This window comes from Pezoporus occidentalis, unplaced genomic scaffold, assembly GCF_034315485.1.
Source record: "Pezoporus occidentalis ecotype Australia unplaced genomic scaffold, CSIRO_AGI_Poc_V1 ctg103, whole genome shotgun sequence".
In the NCBI taxonomy this organism is placed as follows: Eukaryota; Metazoa; Chordata; class Aves; order Psittaciformes; family Psittacidae; genus Pezoporus; species Pezoporus occidentalis.
Genome location: NW_026912812.1, coordinates 961,350 through 974,775, shown reverse-complemented (window position 1 = coordinate 974,775; position 13,426 = coordinate 961,350). Strand labels below are relative to the sequence as shown.

The following is a 13,426-nucleotide window of genomic DNA, read 5'->3' as shown; positions in this document are numbered from 1 at the left end:
ATAGTTCAGTAACCAACACATATCATCCTTCAGGTTACTACCGTTGCATTGCTACCCACCAACTAGATGAAATCAGCTTTGATCAAAATACAAAGTGGGAAGCAACTGCAGTGTAGATACTCCCTTAGTGATTCTATTTTAAGCAAGCTTAGCTACAAATCCCAGAACTTCTGGAATCCTACCATTGCAATCAATAGTGAAGGCCTGTCAGTGATAAAGACATTGCAAATATCACCAGTATTTTGGAGTCTTGGTAACTAAAATAAATAAGGCAGTTCATGTCATTATTTCCTTAGAATCCTTTATGGGATCACAGCTGGAAGATTTTCTTGTGGCTAGAAACAATAGCACTATGTTTTGTTTTCAAATAACATAAATCACTCCATTCTGTGCAGAGAAGTGCTGGTAGGACCTGATTGGGTCTACCAAGGAAGTCAAACTCCAAAGGAAGATTGTTGCTATCTAATATGTATCATAGGTTAGAACAGAAAGAGCTATTACAATAGAAATAATATTTACAGATAAGTTTACAATTCTTAAACCACATTTTTATCACAATCTTTGTAGGTTATTCTATGGTAACTCTTGCAGGTACCTCAGGGAAAACTGTGTATGAAAATGCCCACCAACAGATCAAGCTTGACAGATCTTAGAACAATAATCCATGAAACAGTCTTAATACTATATACCTTGGGTTACATAGATGAATAGAACTTGCTTTTATCAGTTAGTTTCTTTTCAAAGCAATCTATCATTTGGTTAGCATAAGGACAAAATCTGAAGTTTTGTTTGGTCGTACTGGGTGCAGGAACACAGAAGAGGAAGCAAACTGTAGCTTAAGATTCTGTTTTGAGAATTTCCTAATTCCCAAGGCTTTGAAGATCAATTCACTCCCCTGAAGTAGGACAAAATAGCCCTGGGCTATAACAGTATGAATAATAGTACAAAGTATGTAATTGCTAGACTGCAAGATGTGAGAAAACTGTCTTACTTTGTCCTTTGAGTACCTTGAGGTTATTAAACTGGGAGCAACTGATGTAGAGATAGCTAGAAGTAATACCCTATTAAAAGGTGAATATTTTGTTGTGTTCAGAGCTGGATTTTTGCAGGAGCCAAAAAGTCTTGTTTTTTCCTAATATATCGATAAAACCTCTTTAATCAGTACAGAATAAATTCTTTAACAAGTAGGCTGCATTTGAATATTTAGACATATCAGGTTAATGTTTAGAAATGGCAGATGTGTGTTTAGAAATCAGGATAAGATGATAAATCATTAAAGACAAGAAGAAAAAACATACAACATACAACAATTATCCCAATCCTTACTCCATCTGTTAGTTTTACTAACAGATCTATATAGGTCATGTGAGCATAACAGTCATGTTTGATCATTTCCTTAACTCTTTTCCACAAAACTTTCCTTTTGTATCCCAAGCTGAGCTTCTGCTCCAGAACTATTCTGCCTCCTCACTCAGTGATAGCCAGACAGACCTTGGATCCTCTTCCATATCAGGGAAACCTTATCAAGCACCACAAGTAAGTTCATTGCATCATATATCCTGTTGAGCCCAAAATGCAGTACCATTACAAAACCACCAGAAACAAAGCCAGTGCCTTATGGCAGGTATTTCTATACACTGTGAAATGAGACTGCATTTGAACGAATGATTTCTGCTGGCAGCTGTCCACTGGTTGGATATGACTGTATAGACACAAGGGGTGTCCCTGGAAAAAAATCAGCAGTTATACCCAACAGTGAACAAAAGAAATTACTCTACACCTGGCATATATGGCACCATCACCTTCCCTCCTACGCTTATTGGCATTCAGATCATGAAGTCTATTAAATCTGGAGGCTAACAGAAAGGAAGCTGAAAAGAGCACTGGAAATACACTGTCAGGAAAGAAATCTTTCAGAGAACAGCTCAAGTCTGCAGAAATAACCAAACCACTGGAAAGACTGTTTGGACCAGACACAGAGGGTCACATTTTCTAAGTTTTCACATGGCTGAATTAGGCTTTTGTGACTAAAGTAGCAGATGAAAGTAGAAACTGTGTCCACCAATCATTTTCAAAGTAGGAAAAACAATGTAAATGGGCAAAAATTACTTGGGCTGCCAAAGTCTGCCAGAGGCGTATCAACAAATGTTTGAAGAAGGAATTAATGGTGGAAATTTCATGTGCCCAGAAAGTGATATGAATTGATCCTTGGGAACATGGAGAGAATCTGAAACTGCAACATTCTGTACTGAGCTGGAAATTCTATCAATATCTGTATTGTCCTTAACACTGTCATGTTTTAAAGCACCGAGATTAGCGTCAGTGAAGATTGTTGTGCAGTTAGAGATAACTGATGAGTGAGGCAATTGCAAGCATAATGTAAGGAGCATGGAAAGTCCTGACATAAGCAGAGGAAGGGGAAAAGACAGGCAGGCTCCTCAGGGATGCCTAGGTTGCAGGGGGAAGCATTAGAACCTCTCTTTCCTGGATGCACTGTGCGAGAAGCATATCAGCTTCCAGAAGACTGGACTTCATTGCTTTTAGAGTAACCTATGATTACAGAGGACTAGGTTCAAAGATCTCACAGGTCCTCTCTGTTCTTCTGTTAACAATCTTCTGAAAGTTTATGCACTTTCTGTTTATATATAAGCACTTTGGGAAGGTATTTTTGTGATCTACTGTTACAACATAGCATATAAGTCAGTTTTCAGTAAGGAATAAGTTCACAGACACAAAGGGTCATTAGCACCTACCAGTCCCTGAAAACCAAGGGATGCCTAGGAATTATGTAACTTTGGTATTGGAATATTCTCTGATTCCTTGGCCAAACTACTTCCTGACTAGTGCTGCCCACCTTGTGGACTTTGATGTCACCATGCTGACCTCTGGCACATACATTGCTCCAGTTTCCTACCCTATCTAATTATTTCTGGACCAGTTTCTGGACTCCGGGTTTGTGCAAGCAGCAGTTGAAAGGTGGCTTGGACTCAGTGTTAATTATTTTCAGATTAACTATCAGGATGTGAGATTGTGACCAAGTTTACCAAGCAACCTAAAATTGATCTCAGGCCGTATTCACTTCCATGAATATTCCAATTTTGGAGAGAGAAATGCTTACCTGTTCTGGTAAATAACCCCTTTTAACACAGTCCAGGCCCTCTTGGCAGAGCTCACTGCCTAGCTGGCAAGCAACCCCAGATTCACACTGAGTTCCACAAAGGAGAAAATGCCAACTTTTCATCATCAACAGGAAAGCTGCAGAGTACAAGCTTTCCACTTAAATTACCATCCCCTCCTAAATGCCAGCTTAACAGATTGCAAGAAAGAAGCACATACTTCACACTCTGCAGGAAAATTGTCCAGGATAAGTTTTCAAGCATGCATGGGAGCCAACCAATCACAATGTTTTGTCAAATTCTGCTTCAGACTGAAATTCAAGCCAGAAGAGTATTTACTAGAAGATGTTAAATTTAGTCACTTAAAAATGTTTTTGCACTTAGGGCCAAATTCAGCCTTGGCCGCCACAGTCAATGAGAGCAGACATGCATCCTCTCTGTGCCTTTGTTGCAGGGTCCCGCTGGGCAGAGCACACTGTGGACTGCACTTCTCTGTTTCCTTTATGCAAAGAAGAGCATGACCCCATCTGCTAGCAATTATCACTTGTTACAGGCCACAGCAAACTACTGTACCACATAGAGTTAAGAGACAATGCCCAAACCTTTATGCAGATCAGAGGGACCATGATGTTAAACTGACTTCTGTGTCCCATGGAAATACCCCATCTGGCTGCTTGAAAAGGGATGTGATTAAGGAAGAACTATATCTTTAGATTTTGATTCAAAAAGTTTCGTGCCTGAAGGAATCCTTCCTTACTGTCTCTGGCTGCAGAAGAACCTCCAGCTGAACACAATTATGTTGGAAATAAGCTGCAGGATTTAGGATACTGAACTCAAAGAAAGCTTATCCCTGAAGGCTTTTTAAATCCAAGTAGTGTCTCTTCAAAAGTAATGTGGAGGAAAGAAACCAGAACCTACCCTTGCATGTATAGAGCAGCCATACTCACCACCACCTGACACTGAAAGATAAAGCAGTGGTCTTTATAGCATCGAAGCTAGGATGGGCAAAATAGCGTGGAATTTCCATTCTCCATAACAAAGATTTTGGGGAAACATCTTGATATTAAACCCAATCTTCACACACTTCTTGGAATTACATACAAAACCCAACATTTAATTGAAGTAATTGAAGTAATTCTTAATTGAAGTAATATATACATCTATATATACTTCAAAAAGAAGTATTAGAAACTGTACGATCAATCTGTGAAAAAATGTGGAAGAATTGAGTTTTAAGCATAAGAGTATATCATAATCTCAGAAATGCTTAGGCTTATAAACAGTGTCTCTGTCCTAATTATCTGAATCCAACATTTCCTTTGTTTTGATAGATGCTTTTTTAATGGAGAAGTTCTCAAATCATGTTGAGAAAATTTAGGGATATTTTAAAGCAACTGATGCTCATCCTGCTTTTTTACTGTCCAGAAGGATTTCCATGGTTTTATTCTGGATTTCAAGGGAATCCAGCTGCTTAATCTCTTCTCACCTCTTCGGAAGGTTTCCTTCCAAGGAGATAACATACAGTGCTCCCAATTAGCTTTGCAAATGGTCAAATGGATTCTTCTCAGTGTGACATGGACAGACGCATAGACAAGGAAACCTAAAATCTTGAAATGCTTTTTTAAAAAAAATTATATGTAAACTTTCTAATTAATTTGGTATTTATAAAATTTATCCTTACCTTTACTTCTAGAATTTCCTTTTTATATTTCTTATCGTTTAAAGAGAGATTCATGCAAACAAACCAGACTGAGAAATTTCAGATACTATAAGGTGTTTTGCTGATTTTCAGCTGCTGCTCAGAAAAGATATGCGTCTCCTGCAATTTCTGTGTTATTATTAGGAGTCCTGTGCTGATGTCCTGGCTACCTTAAGGTATCCAGGCACTAGGAACCTCTATTTAGGGAGCTGTGTCTTAGAAAGAAACAATTTAGAATGTAAGTGCCTTCGATCAGAGAAAACCAACAATTATAATCAGATGTTTCTCAGAAGTATTGACCTCAGAAGTATAGATTGGGCTGATAGCTCATTTAAATTCTGATCTCTTGCAAGAAAAAGAGACCTTTTAATAGTTTTTTTGGTTAGTCTTCAAAATCAACAACTATATGCAGGAATTTCCTGTGCCATACTCAAATTATTTAAAAAACATTAACTTGATAATGTATTCTTTTCCTAGTGGCTCCAGTTGCATTTGTTAAGAGAAGAGTAAGAAGTCAGGTTGCTAAACAGATCATCGTACTACACGCCACATATAAATAAGAGCAAAATATATCTATCTTGGATGTCAACCTGTTTTCCATCTTGGTATTCAGAGAGAAATTAAGAAAATAAATCATTTTGCACTTGTAAGTTTGATGTTACTTCTATATATCAGACCAGCTCTTCATGAAAGCTGGAAGTTGTGGCAAGTTTTACTATTACTCTTTTAAAAAATGTTATTCTGCTGGTAATAGGACATAGAAGCAGTGAATTTCTGTATTGACAAGTCCTGGCCAAAACCAACAAAACAAAAGAAAAAGTTTAAAAAAACCCGACAAAATGTTTATGAATTCTCCTCAGCACATGAATAAATACATCTGACAAAGTGCAGAGTACCTTACAAAGGCCTTTCCCAACATTTCTAATTTGAGTTCAATTACATGTATGGTGTTTAGAAACTGAAGAACATTTTGCCAATGTTTTTCAACCAGGGTTGCACTATATACCATTATTTGTAAAAGTGAAGGGGGCAGATAACAGGTTATAATTATCCTATTAATCACCTGTAAATAACTGCATTCCGCGAAGAATGCATCCTTGAATTACAATAATTGGTTGTTTGAAGAAAAACACTTTTTTTTTTGTCCTTGACAGGAACATGCTTGGGGTGTACTGTGCAAGCTCATGACTATTATGCTGAAATCAAGCAATGTATATGCTATGGGCCATGTGGTGTACATTGCCATAAGTCTATAGATGTCAACAGATGCACTGATTTCTAACTGCTAAGTAGGTATCAGACTTCTTCATTAGTGTCTGCTCCTCGGCAACACCTTTAGTTATTCTTTTAAGCAAACATCAGTTTCTTACGATAGTTGTGGTAACAACATCCTCTCTGGAGTATTTTTCTCTTCTTAGCAGCCACAGCATATTTTCTCTTTGAAATTCTGCTGCACCAGACCATTTAATGACTGCCACCAAAGACAACACTGTGAGTAGAAGCACATGAGAATAATGCATACTGCATGAGATGTTTCAAGTTATTAATGATAGCGTTCTTTTACAAGTGGAATAAAAATGGCTGCATGGTTATGTTTGTCTTAATTCTCAATTACTGAATTTCCGTCTCTTCTAAAATTTGCTTTGCTATATTTTGCAAAAAGGTAGACTCACAATTTATCAAATTTCCTGGTCTCTAATAACTCAAAAATAAAACTGAAGAAAGTCTCTTTTCTAGTACACTTCTCCCATTCCTTTTGCTCACAATCAGTATTTTATCTTGGGTAGTGGCTAGTCGGTGATAGCAGAACAGTAGGTGGGTGTGACACAGTGTTAAAGCAAAACAAGGCAGTTTTCATAAATGGGTAGCACCACCAAATGGTCATAAATGGATAGAGGGACCCAGGGACCTACACAAAGAAAGACATATCACATCATCAGCATTGTACCGTTTGCGTTAGTCCCACAAATTCAGAGTGGGTTTAGAAGGGCTATGAAAAGCCACTGGTGCTATAAGATACTACCACAGAGTAGATGATGACAAAGAGTATCAACAAGAGTGCCCTGCAATAGTAGCTGATCATGAAGGCAATACTACATCATTCACTTAAGACTGCCAGATGCCTCAAACTAAGGTTTTGCAATCTCTATTTCAGAACCTAAATAAAAGGACCAACACTGAGCTGAGCATCTTTTTCAGTAATGCATATCACCACACTGGAAAACTCTCCTTACAGGTCTATCAAAGATGATATCAGATAAAACCCAATTAAAGCTTCAATTTTTTTTTTTTTTATTTTTAATGTGACTACTTCTTTACATTTCTGAAAATATTTTTGAAAAAGCTATCACTTTATTCTTTACGTGTATAACATAAAAAATAATAAACATGAAAGTATTTTTCTCGATGGGTCGTAAAAGTGCTTAAAAGAACATTTATAAAATCCTTCTATCCAATATTAATCAGAAGACACATTACTTCACATTATTCACACAGGTATAAAGGCTCAAGTATAAGGGAACTGGCAGACTAGCTTACAATTTGGCTTACATTTGATTGGAGAGATTACATAGTTACTACCACCTCCCTGGGGGAAAGAAAGTAACACACTGCACTTTATAACAAGATCTTGCAAAATTCACAGTTTATGGTAAAGGCTTTTGTTGTTTCATAAATTGTGTTGGCTGCACCTTCAGCAAGCTTATTTTCCTTCTCATCACATTTATGGGAAAAAAAGATATTTTCTTGTAAACAACAGAACAATTTTCACTAATATGAATGCTTATCTTGTGTTTGTGTCCATAAATATAATTTATTCATATTTACTTAGTCTGATAGTCCAGTCTCAAAAGTTTTTAAATAACATATAGTGTTTGATAAATTTTTGGAAACTCCATTTAAATTACATGCAAATGAGTCATTTATAACAAAATATTTTTTTTAAGTCTTGGACACACTTTTATTACTATTGTTGTTCAGTTTCAAAAGCCTGTGAAATAGGTTCTTCCACAAACCAGTCAAAGTGTCAAAATACTGGAAAAAATGTGCTTTTGCAATATACAATTTCTAAAATTACCAGATACCTTGCAAAAAGCATCTTTTTTTTTCCCATGATAGTCTGGAAGTTCTGATCCTGATAGATGATATGCACACCAATAACTACCAATTATGTTAAGTCTGGTATTCAGTACATCACAAAAAGCAATTTTGAGGTATTAAATATTACTCAGAACTGGCAATAATTTTGGCACACACTAAAGGGTTTGTAAAATCCTCTCATTTAGAGGTATTTATCCAAACCAATTCATCTGAAGTCTGTTTATTTCTAAGACGTGTTCAAATTGCATGGATTTTGTAGCAAATGAAAAAAGGGCTGATTCCATTGTTACTAAAAGAAAATCAAAGATAGGAGTTTCAGCAAGTTTAGGTCATTTTCTTCATCGCCTATGATTTGTGTTTTACCTCATTTCCTAAAAGGGCGTTTATACAGGCTTCAGATGCATCACAGATGGCAGTAAGGTCATGTCCTCCCTCCAGTGCCAGCACAACACGGCCATCCGCTAGCTTCAGCAATTGCTTGGTTAGGTGACCAAAACCTAGTATTCAAATACAGTAGTGCAAATAATTAAAGCAGAACAGACATTACTGGCATATTTCACATCTGCTGCATGAGAATATAAAAGTTCACCGATATTGTACAGGGATCATGGGATACATTTGGTCCAATATTCTGTTTCTGACTGGCCCATAGTAGATGCTTTGGAGTTAGGTATATGGAATTCTGTATGTGACAGATGTGAGATAATGCCCCTCATGCTGATCCCTAATAGCCTGAGATTAATTGAAACATGAGGTTATTTCTCTTCTTACCATCATTAACCATTATCATCCTGGATTATCTATTTGCATATCAATGTAACATGCCCATGTTATTTAGGGAGATCTGACATAACCCTGGCACTTATAGCTTTGATAAGACAAAAAATATTTGTAGTTAAGATGTGATAATACAATTAAAAATAATTGTTTTTTTCAAATGAGATGACAAAATTTTTATCTAGAAATTGCTTTTTCGCTTGTATTTGGGGTTTGTGTATAGTGTGCAACCATAGACTGAAAAATAGTAGAAACATGTTACCTCTTAGCTCCATTTTGAAGTGTTTTGGAATCAGCACTAACACTTATTTTAATTCAAGGTTTTTGTATAAGTTGAAACTATCCAGAACTTTGTAGATATCTTTACCAGTGCCACTCACTTCTGACCAGCAATGTTCTAAGCAACTGCACAGCAGCCAAAATCAATAGTACTTCATTTTATGTGATCTATAACTACATGAGCACTACCACAGAGTTTTCATCTGTGATTCATGTAAAATTAATTTATTTCATTTTTAATGACAAGTAAAATTGAACAAAAAAAAATGTTAATTTGGTGTGAAGATTTTGGAGAGAAGTTTTGTGGTAGTTTCCTAAGGAGAGCTGTTGGTTTTGATTAATCTCCTTTCAGTGAGTAATAATAAGTAAAGCTTCAAAAGTATTGAAGTTAAATACCCATCACAACTTTTCCACTTGGTCTGTGCTAGGTGTGCTAGTTGCTCTACTGACGGTCATCAGTACTCATTGCATTTCATAACCTTAAATAAATCATTTAGAAGGTATCTGCTAAAACCTGGGGCTCTACAAAGATGGAAAAACCAACATCTTTTTACCATGTTTCAGTGAAGAAGGTCGTCAAAAATTCAATACAAAAATCAATGCAAAAATCGCAAGCTTATTTTCTAGGGACATTTCCCAATACACAGATTTAAGGCTTGAGTTGGCAAACAAGCAATCTCACAATTAGTTCTGTTTACATCTTAGGCCTTTGTTAATCACATGCCCAACTGTTTTTGGAATAGGGACTTTAATGATACCAGATTTGTTTTAGTGTGCAGATAAAAAGAAACCAAACCAACCAAACAACAAAACCTCCAACACCCCCTGTCTGTCACTTAATCTATGAATGATCACAGAATACTTGAGGTGAAATATTGTTTCCTTAAGCTACTCCACAATCTTCTATTGTGGTTCAAATTGCATACAGGTTTGAAAAACGAATAAAACCTTAAACTCTTATTTAAGCTCAACCTTTCCTCATGAAAAATATCCCCACCCAATCCTCTCTACAAAAGACCGAATTTAGACAGGATAATAAAAGTGAAAGAAGGAGTGGAAAGAGGATAACCTTTGATCTTCAGCCAATTTCTACTTTCTTTTACCTACAGGATTTATTTCTGTCTGCATGTTGCACATGCGTTCTTTGGATTTGTAATAAGAGAGTGCCAACAGCGTAAAGCGAATTGTACATACAGCATTTAAAGGAAATGAAGAAGAATGAACAGGCACAGACTCCACACATCTACAGCTCACCCTCTGGGTCTCTGAGGAATCCAAGAGCTCTTTTAAGTCAACACTATCCTTTGTGATATACAGCTTCTGTGATGAAGAGAAAGCTCTACCATGTTTCCCCTGCACATTTTGAAAATTTTGTGAGACCTCAAATATTGATACTGCCGCATCTCAATTTTCTGAGGTATGTGTGGCAATTAATATAAAGGTTCTCTCAATGCCCTTTTCTTCTTTTAGGCAACCATGCATAATATAACTTGTAGACATTGTTACGATGCTAGTTTGTCTAATTTCCTAATGATTTTCCTAGTATCAAAATGACAATAATCATCCCTGTCTGAGTCAGGATGCAATGAGCCATACAGAAAGAATCTTTCCAATCAGAGATCACAGTAACAAGATAAAATGTTGCCAAACCAAACCAACAAGACTGAAGCTTTTCGTCAGTGTAATTACCCTGAGAAAGTAAAGGTAACTTGCTAGAAAGGGAGTCAACAGTACCAACATTGCCGGTGAATGAGTTATGGAAATTCTTAACAAAGAAACTTGGATCCTGCGCCACTGCAGCAACCTAGGAAAGATATTAGCTTCCTCAAGGAAATCCCCTGGAGTGCAGAAGTAACACTTGGCTAACTTTAAGGTGAGAAAGGAGTCAGAAAAGCATTTTTAATCCTGAACCTTCCAACTCACATGAATGTCTAGAAATCAGCAGCAGTTCTTGGCCCTTCTACTGTGCCTGCTGAAAAAGGTGCCAATTGTGATGCTGGCTTAAAAGATGTTTTCCGTTTGGATTTGCTGTATTCTAAAACTGCAGATTTTTGCAGTGGTGCATAACATTTATAGATTAATGGCATTTTATAGAAACAGTAAATGTTCAGTTATAAGATGGAAAGTCATGTTAATGCATCACTGCTTGATTTTCAGTCCAGCCTTAAGCGGGCATTGCTTTTTAGAGGTTGCAGGTGTCTTCAGGCTATTTAGAGTCTGAGCTCCTGACTCAATGACAGGCATCTACTAATCCTGGTTTGAAATGGTCCTGGCAATAGCCACAATTATTCGTGCCCATAAACATAAGTAAAAATGTCACATATTATTATTATTAATAATAATAATAATATGTGACAATGTAATAATATTAATAATAATAATAATCAGTATTTAAAAATCCAAACATTTCAGTCAATAAATGAGGAAAGGTTATACATACAGGGGTATTTCTCTAATCTTCTTATAAATCTGCTCAGTGAATTTGTACTTCAGAGAAGCAGCATTTTTTGAAATTGGGCTCAGCAGTGTGCCAGGAAATTCTGAGCATGGTTTTGTGCCAATTATTATTTTCATATTTTCTGTAATTTAAATGTTAAAAGTACCTGTTCCTTTCATAGATCAAATATTTAGACATTGATGGTAGAATTTGCAAAAGCTCTTAATATTCATTTGCTACGATCCTATTAAAACCAATAATAAACCTCTGGTTTATGCAAGAAACAACATTAAAACACTACCAAGTAGTTCTGAAAATCATACTTGTCAATTGGTTTACATTTGCCTGACAAAAATCTGTGGGTGCATGATTGTACACCTAAGTAAAACAGACTAGATTAAAACTAAAACCATTATAAGCCATGTTATGCATTGGAGAAATAGGCAGTATACGAGCTGTTATCCACTGACCTTTGAAGTAAAAATATAAACTTTTAAATCAAAACCATAACATGTACTTTTTAATTATATCCTTTCCCCCCATTAGTGCTGAGATACAATATGCAGCCTTATGTAAGAAAATATTCTACTGTGAGAAGTAAAAAGATTATCAGTATTAACTAATAATCAAGCTGCCAGGCTGTTATTGAAGGACACAGTTTGCTGATGACTTGAATTATAATCTAAGCAAGTATTTCATCTTTTAGTGTCCCAGTAAGAGCCCTGTTTGGTGGGGTTTCTTTTTGTGACAGACAAGCTCCCTCCCCATGCACTCCTTACAGTTCTGCCAAGCAGCAAGGAATAACATGGATGAATCTTCTGCCTCACTATACCAAAGCCACCAGAGCAACTATACCTGGATTTACTGACAACCAAGAAATAATCTTAAACCCTATAAAAAGGGAATCCAGAGTTATTTCAGTTTTCTATTTTTGTTTTTGAGGTATCCTTACTGTGACAATTTGAATAGGAAAGTGGCAAACAGCAGGTAAAACACCTCTTAAGCAGGTCTGTTCCCCTCCAATGGACTCACACAATACACAACTGTGTTGTGTATTATGACTAGATGAAGTCAGAGTCAGACTAAGTCAGAGCTAACAAGTCAGAGTTTGTGTGTACAGCCTCCCATTTTGAGAAAGAAACATTTGAGAATTAATACAACTTTTGAATGTTATTCTTTACACGTCCTTTCCTCAGCAGACAGGGAAAGGAACCATATGGATGGGGCACATTCCCAGCTAGCACTGCAGCGCTCCCTGTTTGCCTAAACAGTCATATATGTAGCCCAATTTTCTCACCCGCAAATGCGCAAACACCCAACTAGTGGGGACAAAATCTGCCTCAGCAGAAAACAGAATCTTTCCTTCTCCCCCGCTGTGCATAAGGAGAGCAGATGTCTCCTGCACAGTCCTTCTTCAGGCAACAGCAGGCAGAGCAGAGCTGTGGTGCTGGCCCTTGCTCAGGGGAGGCAGCTGGTGGAGGAACAAGGACGTATCAACAACAGAAAGCCTGTGGAGACTCAGCTTTCTCAGCCTTAGCAGCAGGGCCCTAACAACTCTTTCAGCTTCAGTGTCTTAAAAGCTACAATCTGACCCTAAATTACAGGCAGAGTTCCGGTGAGCTCCTCTGGCTACTCAGAGCAGCCTGGAGAGGAATACACACAAAACAACAAAAACTCCACAGTCTCTGTCCTGGACCTCCAAGCATGTATTTAACTATTATTTACCATTTAATCAAGTCATTACTGTCTAATTTACTTTGAGAATGTGTTTTCCTCTCATTAAAACTGTTGCAATGACTGCTGCCAAAAGTCTACCCACCAGTGTTCTACACTCCTTCCCTGTGGTTCCTTCATGACTATTTGATTAATTTTCACTGATATTCTTCCAACAATAGCATCTAAAATTAACTGGGTCAGTTTTTACATAACTTCCTGAGTCACCAGGCTACGTGTCCTAAATAAATATGTCCATACAGGAGTCAAATGATAATTTACCCTTCCAGCACTGGCAGGAGCTAG

At 37.0% G+C, this 13,426-nt stretch overlaps 1 protein-coding gene across 2 annotated transcripts in view; it reads right to left on the bottom strand.

The window, feature by feature from the left end:
• HDAC9 (histone deacetylase 9) overlaps positions 1–13,426 on the bottom strand; it is a 387,421-nt gene that overhangs the window by 17,122 nt on the left and 356,873 nt on the right. For both annotated transcript variants that reach the window (XM_062616787.1, XM_062616797.1), the window contains exon 24: positions 8,278–8,411. In XM_062616787.1, coding sequence (XP_062472771.1) covers positions 8,278–8,411 — 134 coding nt within the window. The remainder of the gene's footprint in view (positions 1–8,277; positions 8,412–13,426) is intronic.